The sequence below is a fragment of the Hipposideros armiger genome, unplaced genomic scaffold (genome assembly GCF_001890085.2).
Source record: "Hipposideros armiger isolate ML-2016 unplaced genomic scaffold, ASM189008v1 scaffold_1045, whole genome shotgun sequence".
NCBI classification, from domain to species: domain Eukaryota; kingdom Metazoa; phylum Chordata; class Mammalia; order Chiroptera; family Hipposideridae; genus Hipposideros; species Hipposideros armiger.
This window is the reverse complement of record NW_017732395.1, coordinates 148,322-172,833: the sequence shown is the minus strand read 5'-3', so window position 1 is coordinate 172,833 and position 24,512 is coordinate 148,322. Positions and strand designations below refer to the sequence as shown.

General features: G+C 47.7%; 2 protein-coding genes and 1 long non-coding RNA gene across 9 annotated transcripts in view; 1 reads left to right on the top strand and 2 right to left on the bottom strand.

Annotated features, from left to right (window-relative positions):
* LOC109376069 (uncharacterized) overlaps positions 1-8,923 on the top strand; it is a 16,947-nt gene extending 8,024 nt beyond the window's left edge. The window contains exons 2-5 of one of the 2 annotated variants that reach the window (XR_002122689.1): positions 7,776-7,902; positions 7,976-8,138; positions 8,408-8,529; positions 8,834-8,923. This is a non-coding gene — a long non-coding RNA (uncharacterized LOC109376069). The remainder of the gene's footprint in view (positions 1-7,775; positions 7,903-7,975; positions 8,139-8,407; positions 8,530-8,833) is intronic. The other variant, XR_002122690.1, reaches the window with a different exon arrangement.
* Positions 2,884-21,098, bottom strand: AKAP8 (A-kinase anchoring protein 8). Of its 5 annotated transcripts, none has more exons than XM_019631743.1 (15): positions 20,993-21,098; positions 18,447-18,485; positions 16,984-17,016; positions 16,210-16,486; positions 15,263-15,749; positions 14,640-14,769; positions 14,346-14,392; positions 13,148-13,181; positions 11,115-11,202; positions 8,756-8,897; positions 8,310-8,403; positions 7,750-7,880; positions 6,522-6,617; positions 4,479-4,896; positions 2,884-4,310 (listed from the first exon to the last, which is right to left on the bottom strand). In XM_019631743.1, exons 1-15 carry the CDS (start codon positions 21,009-21,011, stop codon positions 4,051-4,053), a joined length of 2,295 nt encoding a protein of 764 aa, XP_019487288.1. In that variant the 5' UTR covers positions 21,012-21,098; the 3' UTR covers positions 2,884-4,050. The 5 variants fall into 5 exon arrangements, with proteins under 5 accessions (XP_019487288.1, XP_019487290.1, XP_019487291.1 ...); XM_019631745.1 differs by having other exon boundaries at positions 2,884-4,268; positions 20,993-21,097; XM_019631746.1 differs by having other exon boundaries at positions 2,884-4,226; positions 20,993-21,097.
* A 284-nt stretch (positions 21,099-21,382) lies between these two features.
* AKAP8L (A-kinase anchoring protein 8 like) overlaps positions 21,383-24,512 on the bottom strand; it is a 28,657-nt gene continuing 25,527 nt past the window's right edge. Inside the window, exons 13-14 of one of the 2 annotated variants that reach the window (XM_019631748.1) lie at positions 21,896-21,991; positions 21,383-21,771 (exon numbers count right to left, since the gene is read on the bottom strand). In XM_019631748.1, the coding sequence (XP_019487293.1) occupies positions 21,457-21,771; positions 21,896-21,991 (411 nt within the window). In that variant the 3' untranslated portion in view covers positions 21,383-21,456. The remainder of the gene's footprint in view (positions 21,772-21,895; positions 21,992-24,512) is intronic. The other variant, XM_019631750.1, reaches the window with a different exon arrangement.

The window sequence follows — 24,512 nt, the reverse complement described above, 5'->3', positions numbered from 1 at the left end:
GAGCTGTTGTTCAGCATCTTAGCTGTAGAGGGCAGTGTCACTGGCCCTCATATGTGGGATTCGAACCGGGGCCCTCTGGCATCCCAAGCCAGTTCTTAACCAACGCGCCACTCAGCCGGCCCTGGAATATTCTATCTTAATACTGTAAAGATGGCAGTACTCCCCAAATTGACCTATAAATTCAACATAATTCCTACCCAAATACTAGCTGGCTTCTTTGTAGAAATTGGTAAACTGACCCTGAAAATACACAAACTCAAGGGACCCAGAATAACCAAAACAATCTTGAGAGAGGAACAAAGTTGGAGAATTCACACTTCCTGATTCCAAATCTTACTACAAAGCTACAATGTGGTACTGGTGTAAGGGTGGATATATAGAACAATAGAGTAGAATTGAGAGTCCAGAAATAAACCCACATGGCTATGGTCAACTGACTTTTGACAAGGCTGCCACAGCTATTCAATGAGGAAAGAATAGTCTCTTTAACAAACGGTGCCGAGACAGCTGGATATTCACATGGAATAGAATGAAGTTGAAACCTTATCTCACACCATATACAAAAAGTCACTCAAAATGGACCATAAACCTAAATAGAAGAGTTAAAACCATCTTAGAAGAAAACATAGGGGTAAATCTTCATTACCTTGGATTTGGCAATAATTTCTTACATATGACATCAAAAGTACAAGCAGCAAAAGAAAAAAATTGGACTTGATGAAAAACAAAACTTTGCATCAAAATGCACTATAAATAGAGTGAAGACAGCCCAAAGGATGACAACAATTTTTGCAAATCACATCTGGTGTCTAGTATCTAAAATATATATATATGTAAAAACATGCCTACAACTTAAAAAGACATCCCAATTTAAAAACAAGCAAAGAACTTGAATAGACATTTCTTCAAAGGTAAATAACCAACAAGCACTTTAAGGGATGCCCAACACTATGTCATTAGGGGAATGCAAATCAAAACCACAGTAAGATACCACTTCACACCCACTAGGATGGCCAGAATAGAAAAAATGGAAAATAAGTGTTGGTAAGGATGTGGAGAAATTGGAATCCTTGTACATTACTATATAATGTACAAGGACTATAAAATGGTATAGCTGTTATGGAGTTCGGTGGTTCCGCAAAAATTTAAACAATTACCATCTGACCCAATAATTCCCCTCGTAGGTATGTACCCAAAAGTCTTGAAAACAGGTACTCAGATATTGTTCAGTGTTCTTAGCAGCACTATTCACAATAGTCAAGAGGTGGAAACTCAAATGTCCATTATTGGATGACTGGATAATCAAATGAAATATATACAATGGGATATTACTGAGCCATGAAAAGGAATGAAGTACTGATACAGACTATAACATGGAGGAACCTCAAAAAATTATGCTTAGTGAAAGAAGCCAGACTGAAAAGGTCATGTATGGTTCCCTTTAGATGAACTATCTAGGATAAACCCAGGGACAGAAAGCAGATTAGTGGCTGTCGGGGTGGGGGAGGGGCAATGGGCAATGACAACTAATGGGTAAGTTTCCTTTTAGGGTACGGTTGTCCCCTTTAAAATGGTTAATGGCTCATTTTACGCGAATTTTTTTTTAAATGTTACCTTTAGCAAACCATTTTCAATAGTGCCAAGTGTTTATTTTCTCACTTACTTCTGAAGCCAACCCTGTGAGAAAGGATCAATTGCTCCCTACTCCACTATATTGCTCCCCAAACTGATTTCTAGGTTATCTATATAAAGTGTACACTCACTAATAGTGTTTTGAGAGGAAGTACATCGACTGAGTCTGATTGCAGAAAACCACCTAACCTGATAGGCTTGTGTCCTTGTGTAAGATGAAGTGGCCCAATAGTTTGTTATCAAAGAGCCATCAGGGTTCAATCAGTGCATAGCCACACCCATGGGTTTTTTCCATGCCCATCTTTTTATTGAGCCCTCCAAGGAAGCTACTGTAAAAAAAGATGAAATGCTAAAACGCTGTTCTACTCTACTTCTGTTACTTATATAAAGTTCTACTTGAACTCTACTATGCCTGTCTAGTCACTACTGGCCACACTTCTGGTGAGCAAGGACCACTTTCAGCCAGGTTATCAGGCAATGGAAGTGATTTATGGTCCAAAGTCTAATTTTGAATTTATTACCACTAGTGTTAAGTATTCTTGAATGAGCTCTTTGTTCATTACATTGTATTTGTTTCCCCTTTAGTAAATGTATTAATTTCATAAAAACTCAATGAAATCACACAGGTCCACAAGTTGTAATTAGGCCGCCATTCCTAAAAGGTTTTTGCTTGGGAATAGCAGGGATTGCCATGTTCATTAAACCTGTTTTTAAATAGTACTGGTGCTCTATGGAAAGTTCGTGGCCACTGGCATCTCAGACCTGTGTATTAATTTGGGTATCCCTATATCTTCGATGTGTGACCCTAAAAGTTCCTTAACCTCCCCCAGTTTTTTCCTCTACAAATGGTTAGTAAGTGATATTCCCAGTGAGGAAGCTTGCAATTTATTCCTGTCATCTCAGGAAATATGAGGGCATCCCTTTGTGCAACCTAAGTAGTTAGTCCTCATCCTAGGGAATGATGGCATGACTCATCCTACCTTTAGGAATAAAATGATTTGTGTCATTTCACCCTGGGTGGCGGGGTGGAAAAACCTCACTGAAATTTAAACTTAATGACAGGCCTCAGATTACTTTTACAAGAAAAACAAAACAAAGCAACTTCATAGTTTTGTTATCCTTTTTTAGACTATTGATGTTCAATGCCATCAATGTTTTTGCCTCAAGAGAACAAGCTTCAAAGAGCATGTTCAACCTGTGACTAAGCCACACCTATGCAGTACTGACGAATGAGCAGAAACAATTCAGAGGCACCATTTTCTTGCTTAGTTTATTTTTTAGTTCTAGTATTGACTTTTTCATAAATATTCACATCTCCAATAAACTCCTTGAGAACAGTGCCCATATTTTTATCATGAATTAGCACCTGGTACACAGTGGATGCTCATCAAGTATTTTTACTATCTCTTTTTAAATATTTTCCCACTGGCCAGTGCTTCCCCAAATGTGACAGTTCAAAAGTTTACAGGGAAACAGACCCATCGATATCATTTCAAAAGGGAGTTACCTTCCAATTCTTTTGATTATATGAACATATAACTGGTGCTTGCTACACTACCACAAGCTAGCTTTACTTTCTCACAGATTCGGATCCCTCCAAAGGAGGTTCATTATATTCATTTTTGTACAGATAGCATCTTATCTATGGCAATTTATATGGGTTTTCCATTCATGGGAGTCACACCAAGTTTTCTTTTAAAATATATTTAAGAGGCAGTAACTCACTTTAAAGGAAAAAAAACCCTGAAGTAATGCAGAGGTGGAACACAAATGAGGTAAAACACTGTGAAGGAGGTTCACCAAGGACTAAAGATTGGGAACCAGTGTCCTGGGCAAAGTGTCATCTTGTGGGGCAAGTGGGTATGCTTCCAGTGGTGCAGGTGTGTCAGATTCATCAGGCCTCTGAGTTCACTGACATGACAGAACATCACGTTAACAAGATTCTGATACATCTTGTGAGATCACACACCAGTCAGTGGGCTACAAAAGCAGAGGTCAAAAACTGATGCCAAAGCAAATTCTTGAAACTTAAATCTTTATAAAGCAAGATATATCCTAGTAATGAGCTGCTCCCAAACAAAATAATAATCTAAAAGGCATTCCGCCAGTGGCTGTATTTAACAAGCAAAGTATCATCGAAATCTAATTACCCAACTTTTATTATTCCAACTGCAGTGTAGAGAGGTCACAGCTGCTTGGGGGAATGTACAACTTCTGCAGCCTTCAAACGTAGGCAGAAAGCCACACAGCTCTGTAAGACAAGCCTGTGAGGTACACTTTTCTGAAGGAAATGGCTGGGTCTCTTCACCAAAATAAGTTTTCAGCATATTCCAGTTAACACATACCCTAGTACTGTTTATAAACCAAAGGAAAAAGAGCATTGATTCATATAACACATCCCCTGAAACAAGGAGAGGATCATTCTGTGAGAATAACATCTTTGGATTCTGCATCGTTTTGTTTCACTTCGGCTTCCGTGGCAGCTGGAGCAGGAGGAGTGACTGTTATGACGCTTTCTGCCTCTGCTGCACCTCCAGCTTGGGGAGCTTCACTTCCAGCCTGGGCAGCCTCACCTCCAGCCTGGGCAGCCTCACCTCCAGCCTGGGCAGCCTCACCTCCAGCCTGGGCAGCCTCAACTCCAGCCTGGGCAGCCTCAACTCCAGCCTGGGCAGCCTCAACTCCAGCCTCGGCAGCTTCACCATCAGCCTCGGCAGCTTCACCACCAGCCTCGGCAGCTTCACCTCCAGTCTGGGCAGCTTCACCTCCAGTCTGGGCAGCTTCAGCACCAGCCTCGGCAGCTTCACCACCAGCTCTGGCATCTTTACCACCAGCCTCGGCAGCTTCACCTCCAGCCTGGGCAGCTTCACCACCAGCCCTGGCATCTTTACCACCAGCCTCGGCAGCTTCACCTCCAGTCTGGGCAGCTTCACCTCCAGTCTGGGCAGCCTCATGTCCGGCCTCTGCTTCATCATTCCCCTTCTCAGATGCCATTCCACAGGCTGTCTCTGCCTCCAGCAGTTGTTCAGGATGGGGACCACTAATGGCCTCTGCCGTGTCTACGGGGCCTTCCCCTTCAGCCAGCATTTCACTACTTCCTGGAGCAGGCACTCCTTCCCCCTCTACTGCCCTCACTGTTGCTGTAATCACCTCTGCTAAGACTTCTGCAGCCACCTCCTCAGGTGTCTCTTCTTTATCCTCACCTCCTAAATTGTCATCTCCTTCGATTTCTGGATCAACAGCTTCATTGGTGAAAGGGTCTTCCCCCTGGCCAAGAAGAAACACAGGTCAGCACAATCTAAAGAACTGGCCAAATGAGAGATGGAAGGAGGCCTAGGTTGCTGGGAGTTCAGGTTTTCATGATGGGCAGAGTCAACAAGAGAAATACTTTACACCATGTAAGTTATCCTACAGGCTCTCAGAGCCTAAAGATTCAGAAAAGACATCTCAGAAAAGCTTCACCAGAAATTTTTGCACTTTTTATTCAAGCATGTAACCATGAGGAAAAGCTAAAAAAGGTTTAGTATCCAAACCAATTTAAAAAAAAAAACCCTTTTAACAGGAAGGAAGACTATTTTAAATTTTCGTTTTTTAAACTCAGAGCCCTGGTATGAGGGTTATCCCCATTTTACAGATAAGGAAATGATACTCAAAGATCAGTAACTGGCCAGGGGTCACACAGTTATTACACAGTCAGGAATCAAATTTAAGTCTGACACTCTCAGAAGCCAAATTTCTCAGGAGCATAAACTAAAACTGTCTCTTGTTTAGAAAAAGAAAACTAAATATTATCACTACAAGATTAGGAAATATGTTTTAAAATATGGTGATTAGAAGCTTGAGTCTACACCTGAATTCAGACACTTTAAATCTGTTTAGGCCACAAAGTAAAACAATGATCAGTCATGGTTCTTAAATTGGTTATAGTAAGTCCTCACTTGATGTTGTTGACAAGTTCCTGGAACTGCAGATAAACCATGTATAACATAACCAGTTTTACTACAGACCAGCTGATACAAACAAGAGTTAAGTTCCTACAGCATCTCATCAATGTTTTAATGAAACGATGTCAAATGAAACGACATTATTCAAGAACCTGCTGCATTTAGATTCTGTGCCTTTAATGGACTGAATGCATTGTCAAATACTGCAGCATTTAGTAACTGAGAACAGGTCCTAGCCAGGCTATGCTGGCGCTTAGCTACCAGCCTCAAATGCTGAAGTCATGGGGCTGAGCATTTAGCAAAAACAGGCTTCCCAAGGATGAATCAGGGGCTCTTCCAACTTCTCTCCAGGGCACCCTCGTTGAGACTTTTTATCAGTCTGCCCCTGTCACTATCAGTGGTTGTGGCACCTCCGGTTCTTCCCTTTGATCCTCCATTTCAATGTTGGTTGGCTCTGCCAGCAAAACCTCTTTTTCACTTCTTTCTTGGACAATTATCTACCTTGGATTCTTTTTTTTTTTTTTTAGCTGAGCCATCCTGCTACCTGTTGGCAGCTCAGCNGCTGCTCAGCTCGGGCTGGCCTCGAACCGCTGTTGCTCAGAGCTCAAACTCTTGAGCGAGCTCTTAACCAACTGAGCCACTCAGCCGGCCCTTGGATTCTTTTTTTTTAAAGCATGTCACCATCATTTGCTCAGTATTTTATGGATAGATAATCAAGGTTTCTCATAATGAGAGTTAGCACCATTATACAGATTAATCAAGCAGAATCACATCCCAGAATTCTCAAGCAAACAGTCTCAGGAATTCCCAAACCCAATACACTGCAATATCCTTCAATTCTTCAAAAGACTCAGAAATGCTAAATAATGCATTTGAGATAGTTGCATGCTCGCAGTTCATCCTCCGTTTCAAAAGCTTTTCCCATCCACTGGACTCCTAAACACAAACCTTGAGGTATTTTTCCAGCATCTTCACTATATGTCTGTTGTTCAAAACACTCTTAGCCACGTGGAGACTTGTTTTCTTGAACTGTTCAGCGGCCAGCTGCAAAGGGAACCAAATGCAGGCTTTTTAAAACAGCTCGTAGAGAGGAGCAAGAGAGCACGCTGGCCAGGCTACAGCAAGTTGCCCTGAGATCAGCCATCTGCAGAGATGACTAACATCTTTCTTCACTGAGGAAAATCCTGAAGTGCCAGACTCCAAGCGTGTGAGAGAAGGCATTAGAGACATCAGAACTGACACCGTGAAAACGTAGAAAAGTCTGATGACCTTAAAAGATAAAAACATAAACACACCCTGATGCCCAGGTACCATGTGCACAAGCAAGGGTGAAATGAGCATTTCCAGATCAGAAGTTTTGTGGACCAAGTAGGGTAAGGGCAAGCTTTTCAGTTTTGAGTTATACTGACTTTGTAAGTTCAACAGCAAAAGTACAAATGCTCCAAAACAGAGCTTGACATCATACAGTAACCCAATGTTTATACAGCACTTTTGGCTGCTCTTTAATAAAACTGGCAGATGGGCAGGCCAGGTATGCTATCTGCATACCTGCTTTGCATAGCTGGGTAAACTAAGGACAGAAATGTTACACCAGGAGTCAGCAAGCTACAGCCAGTGGGCCCAGTGCAGCCACACCCATTCCTTCACTTAGTGTCTGGGGCTGCCTTTGCCCATCAACAGCAAACTTGTTGGACGGAGACCCTATGGCCTACAAAGCTGAAAGTATTTACAATTTGACCATTTACAGAAAAACTTACTCACCCTAAAACTAAACTTTTATCCTCAGGCCCCATCACCTAGTAAAGAGCAAACGTGTCCTGAACTCTGGGTCCCCTAGGCACTCTGCTCTGAATAGCCCTCAGCCTCACCTTACCAGTTTTTTTACCTCAGAAAACCAGTTTTTCAGCAAATGGGGAACTGACTGGTTTACAAGGAACATTCTCAAATCAGAAGAATTTCAGCTACTGTATTTAGTCAATTCTAAGCAACACGCTTTCTTATATCTTAATGGAAACTGGGATGTGTCTCATAATCAATTGATGAAATGACAGACTTGATGGAATATAGCAAGAGCTCCTAAGATGTCAGCATTCCCCGTAAGACACAGAAGGTCCTGAACCCTCTGCTGGAAGCCTAGGAAAGCTGGCCTCCCAGCCTACACCAGGAGGGGACTCACCCGGCGGTTGTGATTGTGGTCCACAGAGTGCAGATGCCGCTGGAGGAGCTGGTGCTGCGCGGGAATCAGCATGTCGCAAGCCAGGCAGTGAGCAGCCTCGATCTTCTTGAAGAAGTGCTCGTGGCCAATTCCTGTTGATGAAACCCATGTCATGTGAGATCTGGGACAGCATTCAAGTGATGCTTTCCTCCTGGCCTCCAACAAAACCCCCATTTTCTCCCTGCAGACCTCTCTGTGGATTTAGAACAGATTCTGAGACAGGCATCAGCTGCTTTCCAGGAATGTGGGGTCAGAATAGCCAGTCTCTACCCCGGGGTATTTATTACTTCAACTTTTCTCATCTTTCGGCCCAAGAAGGAAAAAACTTCAGAGTGCTTCATATCACTCTGGTAAGTCACCTACAGAGCTTCAACCTACACTAGGCCATGCTCAAGGGCCTCTTACCATTGCTAAGTGCCCCTCCCATGGGTCTTCACATCACATCCTCAGCCACCTGTGCTGGCTTCAGTCATATGCCTTAGCGCCACGCAAAACAGCACCCACACCAGATCACCACTCACCTTTGAAAGGATCTGGTTTTGGTTTTGTGCTTTCCTTCTCCAGGAGTTCCTGGCGCCGCTTCTCAATCTTCTTATTCCTGTTTACAATGTATTCCTAGAGGGATTGGGAGACGGCACCAAATGAAATCAGGAGAGGGTGGCACTGCACCAAGTGGCAGCTCACTCACAGGTGGCTGCCAAGCCCCTAGCAGATGACAGCCTTGTCTCAACTGCTCCAAAGGTGAGAAGACAGCTATCATATCTGTTGGCAGAACTAGTGGGAACTACAATGGCTGGAGCTCTTGCTTGGCACTCTGACACGGGAACTTAACTGTTATTCTGGAGATAGAACCCTTGACCAAGTTTAAGTTTAGGCCCCTTATTTCCCTTTAGCTTCCCTTCTCTGTGAGGGATCTGACACCTGTAGGACCATTGAGAAACAATGTGGGAGGCCACGCATGCCTCACCTGGAGGAACTCCACCGTCTTATCAGGTAGTTTGGTACTTATAAACCGCAATGTCTCTTTGTGAAATTTGCTTTGCAGATGCTTCTGGATTTCTTCATCTTCAAAGCTACGAAACTTGCATACGGAACAGGCAAACTGAATCCTGGAGAAGAGAAATGATGCAGGGGTAACCATCTCAGCTTACAACTGAAATGGAAGTGGGAAAGCGATTTCTGAACCAAGACTTCTGACTTCTCACCAGGTGTCGAGAGCAGTAGTTAAACCCATTTTCCCATCTTAACCCTCCATTAGGCACAACTGATCTCACAGAGTCATTGCACACAAATTTTCAAGTATCTAACAGTTAACTTAAGTATCGTGACTCATCACTTCCATATCTTCCCCCTCTAACGTACCCTATTGCCAGTCGTGTTCGTGACTTAGTACAGTAAAAGATGTATTTCATAGCGGCATCTTTTGTGTGCAATGAATCTGTGAGATCAGTTGCACCTGATGGAGGGTTAAGAACAGGAGTATAACCTCAAAAGTATTTCAAGTTGATTAACAATTGATTGCCACGCCCATCTTTTTGGCCCAAAAGCCCCTAAGACAGCGGTTCTTAACCTTCCTAATGCCGCGACCCCTTAATACAGTTCCTCATGTTGTGGTGACCCCCAACCATAAAATTATTTTCGTTGCTACTCTATTAACTGTAATTTTGCTACTGTTATGAATCATAATGTAAATATTTTTTTGTTTTCCGATGGTCTTAGGCGACCCCTGTGAAAGGGTTGTTTGACCCCCAAAGGGGTCGCTACCCACAGGTTGAGAACTGCTGCCCTAAGAGAACACCCTAACGTGGAGACTATTCAGAACTATGGACTCCCTAAGCCTCTATCCCACTGCCCTAGGGGCACAGTACCTAACACCACAGCTTCTCAGATGTGTTTCTTTTTGCAGCCACTGGGATGATGCAAGGCACCCCATTTTATGTGACAGGAATTCCCAAAGACCTCACACAATTTAAAACTCATATGACCTAAGACCAATTCTCCTATGGGACGCCATGTAGACATGTCATGTCAAATTCTATGGATAAAAACAGAGGTTTCTGTCATGTGCTTTCTAAGTCTCACAAATGCAATCACACTGTAAAGTGAGGGGAGAGTGGCGTGTACACATCCATGCCTCCACAGTGGAGCGCTGCTTCCCTCAGCTTTGCCCAGGAACCTCTGGAACTTCTGGAGTAAGGGCACAGGCCCTGCGGCACACAGGACACCTCTGCTGACTCAGAGTTCTGTTGGCCCCCAAAGCCTGGCTTTGGATCTCTGGACAAGCGCCACAAGTTTTTATAGGTACCCCTGACAAAGAGGTGAAGAGAAAACTCGCCTAGGGCCTATGTGCAGGACAGTCAGGAAGTTACTGAAGAAAGTGGGGCTCACGCTTCCCGGCTGCATCTTCACCTCCCTTGTGATAATGGTTCCAAGTCTCTCTGAGGACCCTCAGTCAGTAGGGCAAAGTCTAAAGGTTCTTTTTAAAAAAATGTCATCTTAAGTTCCCACGTTGTATGAAAAAAGATGGAGTCCAGGCATCACTATTCATCTGTTTAACAAGGGTTTTGACGAATTTCTGTAACACTTGGAAGCTCCTACTTTTGGTTCTTGGCTTCCCTGCTTGTTAGTCCTTTTGTTGAGCATTCTTTGCACAGGAAAACCACTATCTCAGGTTCGCTGAAGGGCAAGGAGTGCCCCTCAATTCATAAAGAGAACCTGTGCAGAGAGAAGCAGTTGCGTGTGGTTAAGGCCTCGGCAACCAAACACTCCCACAGCCATGATGGCTTATGTGTCTAGTCAGCCACTTAATAATTGAACAAGACAGGCTCACAGTGTGGTCACACCAACACCCTTTAGGCTTTGCACTTTTATACTTCTTTTTCTATTTAAAGACAATTTTGAAGGTAAAATCTATACAATATATAATTGCTACGTCAAACTCCAGAGGCGGGTCTGGATTTGGATAAGACACCAGAGCGCATCCTTAGCAGCTCTGCTGAATGAAAATCACATGTGAGACGACAAACACAAGCCGGGGGACAAGGGAACTCCCGAGATGACAAACACAAGCCTGGGGGACAAGGGAACTCCCCACAGGCCTGCAAGAGAGAAAGAGCCCCCTGCTGGGCACACGAGGAACACCTGGACCCACAGGCAAGGAGATGATCCACACGTGTTTCCCAAGTTTTGTCTCCCAGCACGCTGACTAGGATTTCCCCAGACACTTGAGTCAGCTTCACTGCATCGTGGAGTGAGGACAGATAAGCTCAGAAGAGGCTTGACAGCGCCCAGGCCCAGCCGACCTCCCCCCTCGCCTGTCTCCTCACCTGTCAGCTGCTCGGTCTCGCATTCTGTCTCTTCTCCTCTGCTTTTCCCTTCTCTTCTTCACTTCATCATCCTCATCATCCTTCTCTCCTGCAACAGAGAAGTCCCTTCGAGGCCTTCTGCGGAGCCCACAATGAAGCTGAGCACCTGGGCCTTGATGGGACCATAGCTTGGCCACCATACCCCGTGCTCCACCACTGCCTCCAAGGCAGGGTCAGGATACCCTGAGGCACCAAGAGGCTGTCCAAGCCTCCCAACAAGGATGGGCCTTTGAAGAACCCTTAGGAGTTCTCAGGGGAGATAACTCACTCCCCCCATGGCCTGATAAGGGGACATGGGCCGGGGACACGGCCCACCCATCCCACTCACACTGCAGCCCACCTGCTCTCTGTCCTTCCCTATCCTGCTTTTCCAATCCAGTGCCCTGAGTGGGTCTTCTCCCAACATCAATTAAGAGAGAGAGAAGCAGTTCTTCCCAGGTAGAGGCAGCAGTAGGAAGGCCTCAACATAAAGCAAGCTGTTCTACCGCCCTCCGTCCCACCTCTAGGTGGACCATGAAGACCATCCCCATGGCTTCCTCTGAACTAGGGCCTCAGCAGGTCTGACAGTCCTTGCTGGCCCAAACTCTATCTTCTACTTACAGAAATTGTCACTCTAGGGCTTTCCCAGGGCTACGTGGGAAGCAATCCTAGAAAGAAAAGTGGGAAGAGACCCATTGATCCTCCGTCCATCCCCTGGAGCTAGCATAGGAGCTCCTCTGAGAGCCATGAAGCCCAGTGTACCAGTGAGAGGCCAGGCCAGGTCACCGCGGCTCAGGACCAGGGCCAGACACTGAAAAAAAATTGGATAAGCATCTGAACTGTAACCCCTACCCCTGATGCCAGTCACGAGACTGTCCCACGAAGATGGCGACCGGCGTGCGCTGCTCAGAAGCCTCTCAAAAGGGCGTGTGGGATTTTTGGCAAGAGTTCACTGCCTGAAACTATTACTGCTGTTTAATAGCAAAGTCATCCCGGGTAGGTAGCAGGACCTGCGCGCAATAAACATGTCACCTTTGCTTTAGCATTTTCCCCGCTGCATGAGCTGCTCAATGCTCTGTGTGGTCCCATGCTACAGAACAACTGTTTCAATAAACAGGGTGGGAGGACCTCAGAGGGTTGGTTAAGCCTGAACATATAAGGGAAGGAGCATCTAAGACAGGGGCCTTCAGAATTTATGGTAGCAAAGTCACAAAGGAGCCAACCTGTGATACTTGGGGGAAACCAGCTATGGACAGACCCATGGAAACAGGAAAAGAAACAAGCAGCTTTTGGATAAGATCAAGGCCATTGCGTCTCAGGCTGTTTCTCCATATACCCCCGAGAGGTTTAACGTGGCTCTGCTCTTGCTGCTGACTTTGGACTCTTAGGACTTTGGCACTGGAACTGACGAGACCTGCTGAACAATGACTGCCTCTGGAGGATCTAGGCCTGGGTGTACCTGACAGGCCTCCCCACATCCCAAGCTCCCAACCCAGGCAGGTGTCCAAACTCTGTCCCATGCAGCGACATGCACTGCAGTTGCCAGTACCCCATGATAAGAGGCTGAGAGCATGGCCCTGGGCTGGCAACCGAGGGGACTGTGGAAACAATGAAGCCCAGGAGAAAACAGTATGGGGACCGGTATTGGCCAAGGGGGAACAGAAGACAGGTTGGAAGGCACCTTATCTTTTCTCTTGCATTTCTGAAACTCCTTTCCCTACCACTGCGAGCTGCTGCTCGCAGATGAGAAACAGATGAGTTTCTCACCCCACCCCCCAAATGCAAGGCAGCCTGCATTGAGTGAAACCAACAGACTTGCTTCCAGTAAGTGCTGCTCCCAACACTGGAGCAAAGCCTCGGGGTGAGCACCACAGCCAAGGCCACCACCCAGCAGCCAGCCCTTCCATCCAGGCCCCAGGCTTGCACAGAAGCCCAGCCTGGCTGGAAGCTGGGTAGTGAGTGCAGGACAGCCAGGCAGACACAGGAAGTTCAAAGAGACACTGGGCAATGCCTACCTCTCTGCCTCCCGGAGTCGAAGAATTCGTCCTCCTGAAAAAGGACACACACGAAATTGGGCAGTGAGGTGGAATTTTCAGAACTCTCCACACCAGCCCAGCTCCCTCTTGATGGTCGCTGTGCCACCAGGAACCCAGCAACAATGTGTCAGGACAAGACCCAGGGCATGGGATGGAGTCTTGAGTGTGTCCTCTCATTCTACTCCTGCTTGCCTTCTGAGATTCTGTGATGATGACTAAGTTGCTTTTTTATTAAAATCACTGACCTCTTTCAGCTCTAAAGCTAAGGAATAACCTCTGGCAATGTACGCCTGCACAGCTCTGCACATGGGAATGCCAGGAGCTCATTCATCAACTCTATGTCAAGAAACCCCAATCTGTAGGATGCTAGCTCCAGCACTCTTTACTGAAAATGGGCTTTACCAAGTTTCCGAACCATTTCTTTATACTTGCCAAAGCTTGTGACAAATCAGGTGTAGATAAAAATGATCTAACTAAAAATCAAAACACAGCCCATTCCTTAGGCATTGAGCTCAAGAGTAAATTAGCAATCAGCAGGTACACAGATTCCCAGACTCAACCTAAGCAAGCCAGACAGGGGACGAGCAAGACCCTCAAACGGCACATTCACAGCATTCCATCCCATCAACCCTTCCCCCAACCCACTTGACAATCAGAAACACCTGGACAAAGGCTTCAGACCCCCCAGATCTCCAGGCTGTATATCAGACCTCCATCAGAATTTGCAGGGGGTGGCAAAGACTCGCTCCCCAGGTCCTCATGCGTGGTCCTGGCTAAGAGCCGTCCTTAACCACCAGTCTCCTGTGACTGGTTGGAGGGACTGAAGGACATGAATGCAGCTCAGCACCAGCACAGAGTTGGCTGCAAACAAGTCTTCAGTGAATGTTTGGAAGCCTCAGCCTCCACAGCCACTGCACTCACTATGTGTGCAGCTAGGTGCATCACTATAAGACACAGGAGCAGCTGGGGAGGGGGCTGGGAATTTCTTCAGGAAGGGAAGGATTGTTGTAAGTGGAAAACTCTTAGAAACCTAGCTGCAAGTCAGGGTATTAAATCCACTTACGAGGTAGAGGCATCTACTACTGCAGCTGTCCCCGCCTCTGTGAGAAAGAGGCTAAAATAAGGAATAAATCCTGCACTAGAGACAAAGGAAGTTGACCAGTGAAGGTGGACTTACACCCCTGAATTCTTCGTCTCCCGACCGGAAGTCACCAGCTCCATCATCTACCAGACACAAAAGAATAAAGAAAGTCAGCCCCTCAGTGGTTGGCTCACTCCGTTTTCACCCTCCCAAGCTCAATGTTCAGGGTGACCGAGCTTGTCCCGATTATAGTGGGGGCTGTGGGAGCCCAGGTGACACACAGCACCCTTGAATTCCCGCATGTCCACTGTACAGACAAGCAGGCTGAGCACCAAGCATGCAACTGACTCATCTAACACCTACCCAGGCCTACTGACCCCCAAGGCATACCGTTTTCAGAAAAATCTCCTTCACTGTCAGCCCGGGCCTGTTTGGCATCTGGCTCCTCATAGATTTGCAACTGCTTCCGTTTCCTGCCCATGCCTTCCGGGCCGCAGCGGTCAAACCCTCTCCGCCTGGGCTACAGACACAAACACATCCTGATGTACTGCTTACCCAGACCATTATGATGCTCCAGAGAAATGAAGAATGGTTGTAAGATCAGAGAACAAAGGCAGATAAGGTTTTCTCACAAAACAAAGATACGTAGTTGAAACCATCCCCCCCAAAATTTTATGCTGAATGAAAGAAGCCAGAAAAAAGACCATGTATTATATAATTGTATTCACATGAGATGTCCAGAACAGGCAAATCCATAGAAACAGAAAGTAGATTAGAGGTTGCCAAGGGCTGGGAGAGAAAACAGGGAGTGACTGCTAACAGCAAAAGTTTCTTTCTGGGTTGATGGAAATGTTCTAAAATTAGATGGTGAAGGTTGCACAATTCTGTACATTTTTACCAAAAGTTGAATTGTATACTTAGAAATGAGTTAATCTCACAATCTATAAATTTTACCTCAATAAAACTGTTTAAAAAGGAAAGCAAAGATGAGTTAGAACTTTGCAAGAGCTTACCCGATCCCTTATCCAGGTCTGTGACTGGCCACATCCATAGGGCATAGAGTTGTCATAACTGCCTGCCGCCCCCTGCATGCCCATCACGCTGTAGTTGGGGGCCATAGACTGGGAGAAGAGGGAAGGCGGGGGCCTGCTAGGGGAGGGGCCTCCCAGGCCCCGCCCACCAGTGTAGTTCAGCTCATTCCAGGGAGCAGACAAGGGCTCAGAGGAGGCGGTAGGTGGCAAGAAGGGGTCACTTCGCATGAAGGTATTGGGGTTGCTCCGGTCCTGGAAGCGGCTCTGGCCCCGGCCCCGCATGAAGCCATCAAGGGAGCTCCGTTCACGGGTGGTGTCCCGGCAGTCGCTGTACTGACTGCCAAAACCACCGTTGCGGTCAGGCCCCAAGTCAAAGTCATAGTCATAGCTGTAGCTGGGGCGGTAGGGATTGTGCTCAGGCAAGCAAGGCCTGGAGTCATAAGAATCAAACGAATGGAAGCGGAAGGAGCTGCAAAGAAAGTACATCCATTACTACACATTCTGCGAGCGACCTCAATGCCTCCTGCAAAGCTGATCTCCCTGCACTCAGGATAGCAAAGTAAACCAAACCACCATGTGCCTCTCCTAAATTCTCAGAGGCAAAACAGACCAATACTCCCCCTCTAAACACTGATGAATGAATGAGGGGCATGAACCCTTGGCCACAATAAATGGGGAGGCTCTGCTAGGTACCTAATATAGAAATAAGGAGTCTGGCATATTTTAGCAATAGTCATGTCCTGAGCCCCACCACTTTGGAAACCAGCAAGTTCTATTACAATGCCTCTGTCCCAACGAAGGCCCAACTCATCTACCCACACTCAGGTGGGAGCTAAGGAAGAGACCTCCTGGGAGAGCAGGTGCCAACTCCCATCTGTACAAAGCCGGATGTGCGGGATCCCCAGGGAAGGGCTCAGGTCCATAATCACCTCTCCCGGTCCTGTATGCCCTCCCCACCGCCGCTGCTCCCGCCCCTGCCTCCTTCCTTGGACATCATGTCCAAACGCTGGTTGATCTTGGCAATGAGTGAGTCGGAATTGTCGGTGCATGGGTCTGGGCCATAAGAAGCCATATGCACAGCAGGGCCCCCAGCCACCAGGCCATCGCTAGCCTTGGTGGTCTCCCACGAGGCTGGGCCGTAGCTGTAGGTTGCTCCTGTGGTGACGCTGGTATTCTGGGCACCGTAATAATTGTAGTTTTCATAACCTGCCAGGGGGAGGAAGAGCCAAGTCAGACCTCAGCAGCCACAAGGTTGATCCATGGTGGACATATCTGGGGAGGAGCACGCACTACCCACAGAGAAAGAAGAAGGTCATGCGACCAAGTGCCTCTGGCATCTCCCACACTGCCTTTGTACACCTCACAAAGGCAGCAGGAAGAGGGAAGGGGCAAGGCCTTAGCTCTTGTTTTTGTGCTAGATCCTAAGACTTGCTTCCCATCCAAAGCCAGAGGTGGCTGAGAACCTAGGAGTGGCAGTTGGGGCTGCTGACAGACCCACCACAGGGCTACAGCTCCCAGAACACAATCACAACCCCCTCTCCCCACCCCTCGAGGACTCCTCAGCACCTCAGGCTGGCCTGCCAAGCCTTTAGGAGAGCTGTGAGCACAGCTAGGAGGGGATATGGGGATCTCTGCATCCCAGCTCCTCTCAGTGACTGATCAGAGGCGCTCTAACCCACTCACAGGTCCCCAGAAGGGCCTACCTTGCCAGCTGGCCACACCAGTTCCATATGCACCTTGGAGGAAACAAAAAAACACACAACTTTGTTTGCAGAATGAAGGCACCTGAAACACTTGCCCACACACAACTGGATTTTGAAGGACAGTTGTTACCTCACTCCACTATCCACCGGGGAAGGCTGTGGGTGGCTGTAGCAGTGCCCTTGGTTTCCTATTAAGACCAGGAAAGGCTGGGGCCCACCAGCTCACCAGCTGTAAAACTCATTTCCTACGAAGATTCAGCTAAGCATAATCAGGGCTTCCCTGCCAGGCAAGCCCGATCTCCCCCCCATCAGGGCAATGTAAAGGATGCTGCAGCCTTCCCAGGAAGCTCATTCAGTGTGGGCCACCAGCCAAGAGGCCAGTGGGCCAGGTCCCCAGGCAGAGCCCTTCTAAAGTGACAGCACCCACCAGGAGCCAGAGCTCAGGGACTGCCAAAAACACCAGTGAATGCACCAGTGGAAAATCATATCCCCAACTCAATTGAGCAAGGAGACATTATGTGCCTGAGTGACATGGAAAGTTTCTCCCTGAGAAACTCAGTGATGGGCGGAGGAGTGACGTTGCCCCCAGTGGTGTTAGGGACAAATCCCAGGCTCAGAAAACAAAGGAAGCCCTCGTCCCATCCCCTGGAACAGCAGAGGGCAGGAAGCCTCACAATCAGAGCACATTCTTGTCCCTCAAATGTACTTAGCACCATGATCTGGACTCCAGAGCAGGGTCAGCAAACATGCCCCGGCCCAAATCTAGACCATCGTGAGTTGTTGCATAGCCCACAAGCTAAGAATGGGTTTTGTGCTTATATATGGTTGGGTGAGAAATATTCAAGAGTATTTCATGACATATGAATTTTGACATGAAACATATCATTTACACATTTGTCAAAACACAAAGAACTATATAACACAGTAAATATTAACGTAAACTATGGACTATAGTTAATAAAAGTGTATCAACATTGGCTTGTTACTAATAGGGAAAACTGCAGGGGTGAAAGTAGAGTGCGCACATGGAACTCTATATACTATCTGCTCAATCTTATACAACTGCTAAGAAACAAAGTCAATTAATTAAAGTTTTTTGAGTATACTCTCAGCTATTCACTTAGAAAAAAATAACAAACTGTTGAAAAAGACTATAACATAAAAATTATATGGCATGTCCTTTAGTAAATATTACTGGCACACAGACGTATCTATTCCTTTGTAAGTTGTCTATGGTGGCTTCTGTACTACAGAGACCGTGTAGCCTGCAAAAACAAAAACATTTATTATCTGGCCCTTTACAGAAAAGGTTTCCTGGTCAGTCCCCATCCCTCAAATCAGCCTCTCCAGGCTATATAGTCCACTGTCTCCCAGCACAGCCTCAGGAATGGCTCTGTCACACTACTGCCTTGGGTTGGGGGTCACAGGAGTCCATGCCTCCCTGCAAAGCAGGTCCCACTTACCCTGGGTGTTGGCGGGTCCAGTACTCCATGCCCCATAGCCTGTGAACAGAAAACCTGTGAGTTACAATCCTATGTGTCGATAAAGGGGGTCAATTATATGGCGATGGAAGGAGAACTGACTCTGGGTGGTGAACACGTAATGCAATATATAAACAAAGTACTACAGAATTGTACACTTGAAACCTATATAGTTTTGTTGACCACTGTCACCCCAACAAATTAAAAAAAGAAAAAAACTCTATGTGTCACACTAGACAACAGGTGCTTCAGAGGTGCTCTGAGGACCCTAAAAGGATCGCCTCAAAGGAGCTCAGTGACAACCTTACACGAAGGCAGCATTACTACAACACTGACCCCTAAATGTCATCCCACAGCTGGCTGATTGCATCATCACACTCCACCAGCCTGAAGTCAAAACAGAGAAAAGAGAGGAATGGAATGGGCCTCAGACCAGCTCTGCCTGCTGCCAGCTGGGGAACCTTGGCCTAAGCCTCAGCCCCCAACTAAAGAGCTACCCACTAGCCCAGCATTAGGACACGGTCCCCTTCCCCACCCTTGGCTCACCCATTGAGCAGCCATAAGTGCCCATAACTGTGAACAAACTTTGGAATTTATAGACAACTGTGCCTCTCTAAGCCTTGCTTCCACGTAGCTTTGAACCCTCCAACATTCCCCTGGGCCTTCAAGTCCCAAGGCTTCAGCCTGGCCCCAAGGCATCAGACTGCACTCTCCTCTGTGGTGGCTCCCCGTGCCCCTCCAGACCACCATGACAGCATGTGTCTAGTCCCTCTTCATCTGCATGTCCCTGGAGCCTGGCAGAACTGGGCACAGGCAGCCATCTACACTTGTCAAATGACTTCACCTTTATGAAGCAAGAAATTACTCTATCTCCCTTACCTGAACAACAAACCACTAGCTGAGTGCCTACTGTATATTGACACATGATGGGCATTGAGCACACATTAGCCAAATGCCATTCAGAGATCAGGGAGCTCAGAGGTTAGGGGACTTGATCCAAAATCAAACTGAAGTTTGCCCTCTATAGGGTACATAAACCTTCCACGGTACACAGCCTTCCACACCTGCAGAGAAAGGCAGGGTGGTGGTTCTAACAGCAAGTGACCAGTTGCAGGGCACTGGTCTAACAAAATGGCACATGCTGCTCACATAATTTCACAATGTCCCGAGATAGGTACTATTTCCCCTGTTGTAAAGGCCTGAGAGGCTCAGTCACTTGCCCAAGATCATGGAGCTGGGGAATGGGTCAGGAAGCAACTGTCAGGGCTCACCAAATCCAGATGGAAAAGTTACATAAGGATTCAGGGAAGCTGCAGCATCCAAACTGAGCCTGAAAGGTTTTTAGCAAGTAGAAAGTGGGGAGTGGGGGGGGACCCCTTTCCAAGCTAAGGGCGTGTGTAAGGCAGGATTACTGGCTGAGAAGATCGGGTGGGAAGTGAGGCAAAGAACGATGAGACCCAGTCAGGCCGCAGAGAAGACCGAAGAGCCAAGTTGAGCCACCCCCACGACCCTTGAGACACCCATGCACTCATGACCTCTCTGCCTCTGCAATTCCTGCAGCGGGATCCTGATAATGCTGCCACCTTTCAAGATCAGTGCCTTCTCTAGCTGCTGCAGCCAAGATCGGACAGCCTGCTTCTCGAACCTCATATACTTGGATAGGGATCTGAGCCTGGTCAAACCCCACCACCCCGCATATCCCAACTGTTCCCAGGGAGCCAACTCGTTTCCCAGCACACAGCAAAGTCTTCCCAGGAGGTTCTGATTCTCGAGACGAGGAGCAAGGCCCCAGAGACGGGCCGTCCTGCCGCAGGGCCCACAGCCTAAGGGAGGAAAAGGCACGTTCTCTCTTTAGAGTCCCCAGCACCTCCAGGCAACCATAAGGGATTGCCTGAAAGACAGTCACCAATCTGTCACAATCCCAGGGCACATTGGGTTAACAGCGTTCCACAAGGAAATACCTAGCACCTGACCCTCCTAGGCCGACAACACGCGCCAGGCGAAGCTAAACTCCGCAGCGCTGCACTGAGGTGCTGGCGGGGGAGAGTACGACCCTGCGCCGCCCGGACGCTTCCGCCAAGCCCCGTGGGTACCGGTACAAGCTCAGCCGCTGGGGGTAGAGGACTCCGCGTCTCACGAACGCCGGCCGTGGCTCCGCCCCCTGGCGCCGCCATTTTGTGGCGTCTTGTGAAGAGGAAGGCGGGCGCGTGAGTTGTGCGGTCGGCCCCGCCGGGGCTGAGGGGCAAAAACGGCCCGGGCCGCCCAAGGCGCCCCCCGAAGCCCGCTGCAGCGGTGGCCCGCCAAGCTCCGCCCGCCTTCCTCAGGCGCAGCCAGCCAATCCACATAAAGCGCCGCGGGAGCGACGGCGCAGCAGTCCAATGAGCGGCGCGCGCGTGCTCCGGTTGCCTCTCCGCACGGTGGAACTGTGGTAACCGCACTCGGGCGTAGGCCCCGGCCCGCAAGCCTCTGCATGGCGTACCCAGGCAGCACCTGCCCACCCCACCTCGCACTGGGCCGCCCATACGAACCTCCGTAGCCCTGCTCCATGTCTCCGGGTCGGCCCTCCAGCCACCCCTTTTCTAAGCTGCCACGGGACGCATGCGCTCAATGCTCCTCCCGCCGCCCGCTACTGGAAGACAAGGCGCATACGTCACTCCGCCCAAGTGCTACCATTGGCTGGCTTTCACAGCGGGTCCTCTCCAGCTGGCCTTCCGGTTGCTCCGGCTCAGCGCTCTTAGAATCTTGGGAGTTTGGGTAGGGCCGCGATGCTTGACTGTGCGCAGGCGCATTACTCTTTCCCATGCCGCCAGTGCGCAGGCGCTCCCACCTTCTCCCAGATACCGCGCGCAGGTGCCCCCCCAGCCCTCAGCGAGGCCCCGCCTCCCTCCAGCGCCAGGCACGGACAGACAAGCCAGAAAGTGGGATGGGAGTAACTTTATTAGACTCGACTTCCAGCCTCGGCCTCGCGGGCGCTGCCCGCTCCGGGCCCGAGTCATGGGGCACCCCCACCACCCTCCTCGTCGTCGTCGTCGGCCTCCACATCGAGGCCCGGGATGCCGCGGATCTGGCGCTCCAGCGCCCCGCCCAACAGGGGCACGGCCTCCTCGTCTTCCTCCGGGGGAGGCGGTGGCGGCGGAGACACATCCCCAGGGGCCGGCTCCGGGGGCACAGGGGGTTGCGCGGGCGCGCACTCGGCACCCTCCGCGCCCCCTGCCGCTTCGACCAGCGCCCCTTCATCCAGGGCGCCGCCCTCGCCCTCCTCCTGTTCCTTTTCTTCCTCGGGGCTGTCAGTGAAAGGGTTCTCGCCCTGCGGGAGGAGCGAGGATGCTGAAAGGAGGGCAGACCCCCGGGGCTGAGAGGCAAACATCAGTATGGACGGCTCAAAGCACCCCCTGCCCCAAGGGAACCGGGGCCAGGAGCCCCTGCCTCACCTTCAGGTAGCGCTCTAGCTTCGTGCTGATGAGCTTGTTGTTGAGGATGCTGCGGGCCACCATGAGCGAGGACTTCTTGGACTGCTCCATCATGAGCTGCGGGCAGGGCAGGCGGGGCTGGAGAGGGTGCTCTGGGCACCAAAAGAACCCCTACCCTGCCAGATTGGCGGGGCCCTCCCGCACCTCCACCTCCACCCCAACTAGATTGTGTAGGTTTGTAAGATAGTGTGCCTTGGGTACGGGTGTGGGGCCTTACAAGCATGGAGCCACAAACTGATTTAATCAGTGCTCAAATGCTGTCCTTCCACACCATACTTATTGTATGTAACTGATTAAAGACATGTCTTTACAGCTGTATTGTAGCAATCTGATTTACTTGCATAAAAATTTGCAGCGAGCAAACATTTAAAATCTACTAAAAGCCAAATGTGTATCCGTAACAAGGAGCCAGCTGCCCTAATAAGCACAGAACTCTTTAGGATCAACAGGGAGGATATAAAAGCAGGAATACAAATGTCAAACAGTATATTTAAGTGATACACATTCTTTCAATCCATAGGATTCCCAGGATGAAGAATTATGCCCAGATGGCAAAGTTGAAAAAAGGCACTTCTTCCCTGCTGGCAAGAGGTTCAACTGTTACATTTTCTAGAAAGCAGTTTGCTGGAATATATCAAAATTTAAAAATTGAGAAATTCTGTCCTGGAATCTATCCTAAGTTTAAGAATTGGAAATATGCATGCACAGTGGTTGTAGTAGTGAAAAACTGGAAAGCACGTAAATGTTCTTCAGTAGAGAAGTGGTTAAATAGATCATACATTCAAAGAATACCATGCAATTCTTAAAATAAGGCTCATCTCTCCCCTGGCACAATAATAAAGATAAAGGCCTGTATAACTGCGAGAGCCTTTTCTCTGGGAGAACTTACACCAAAATGGTAATTTCCTCAGTAGTGAGAGTACAGGCAAATTTCACTTCTGTCATTACAAAGGTAATAATGCATGTATAAAGCCATAAGCAGAAAGGAAACAATAAAGCCACTTTTGTTGGAGGGTTGGGGAGGAAAGATCACCTCCAAGACCCCTACTGAAACCCAGCCAAATCTTTACACCACGGTTCAGAAAGCCACCTCACTTGTGTTTCCATTTTCTCTACCACTTGGGGAAAATATTAATAGACCTCATACATGCTAAAAAGGAAACAAGCTAAAGATGCACAATTACGATACTACTACAGACCAGTTCCTCTTCAATTCTTTCTAACTTGCCAACACACTATCCTCCCTGGAGGAGCACAGGTGGATACACACAGCGTTTCCAAACATGGAGGCACATTTACATTGTGTCTACATTTTCGTTGTAATAACCAAACACCACCAGGATAAACTTAAATACTTCTATGCTGGTGCTTTTAATTCTAACAAACAGGTTCCCCAATGCCTGAGTATTCTGCAAAAAAGTTGTAAGCCATGCTTCCTCCAATGTATTACAACAATGTACTTGTTGTCCCGTGCCTCCCCATCAGTATCAGATGTTACCAATGTGGAGTATTTCTGCTGTGTCCCATGGCATGTCCCTGCCCACCAGCAAATCCGAGTGCTCTGATACACACACTGGGATACCTGCCCAGTGTTTCCATGCGGTCATCACCTCCATGGTCTCTGGAGTTCCCCGCTTGCTCAGGAAGGCTTCCTTTACCATCAAAGTAAACAAATGATAATCTAAATTTTGTTTTGTTTTTTACATTTAAGATTTCTGGAATTTTATTTTGTATTTATTTATTTATTTTTTTAATTTTTTTTTTTAGCTGAGCCATCCTGCTACCTGTTGGCAGCTCAGCGGCTGCTCAGCTCGGGCTGGACGCGAACCGCGGTTGCTCAGAGCTCAAACTCTTGAGCGAGCTCTTCTGGAATTTTAAATATATGGTATGAGGTAGGAGCCAACTTTCCTTTCCAGAAATTTGTAAGATAAACCAGTTTCCCTCATTGAACTAACAAAGTCCACATCCCCTTATCTACAAAACTGAAATCCAAAAGGAAAAGTTTTCCCCTAAAACTCATTTGGTGGTAAAACATGAGCTGACATTGTTTTTGTACTATCTTTATCCCACTTATACAAATCACTTGAAGAATCACTGATGGTTCAACTATAAGGCACTTTCCCAGGTCCTACTGGGGACATTAGTGATCAATTGTACCATGTAGCTACTCTGAAATCCTAAAATTAATTAAAAGACATCTGGCCCCAGGGTTTCAGATAAGGGACCCATACTGACTTTGACAAATACTAAGTTCTAAAACACATTGGGATCTTTCACTAGACTCTTCTGGTTCCAGTTTTATTGCTGTACCAATATCACTTTTTAAAATTTTAATTGCACTGGCTTTGCAGTAAATTATATCTACTAAAGCAAGGCCCTGAAATCCCTACTGCTTCTTGTATACTTTTCTTTGCTATTGTTACACCTAACTCTACGAATAAAACTTTGAAGTAATTTCAGCCAGTCCCCGTCCCCAGAGTTTGACTGGAATTGCACTGCCTACATTAATGTGGGGAAAACTGGTTTTTGTTTTGTTTTCCTATTAAATCTCCCATCTAAGAACACAGTATGTTCCTCC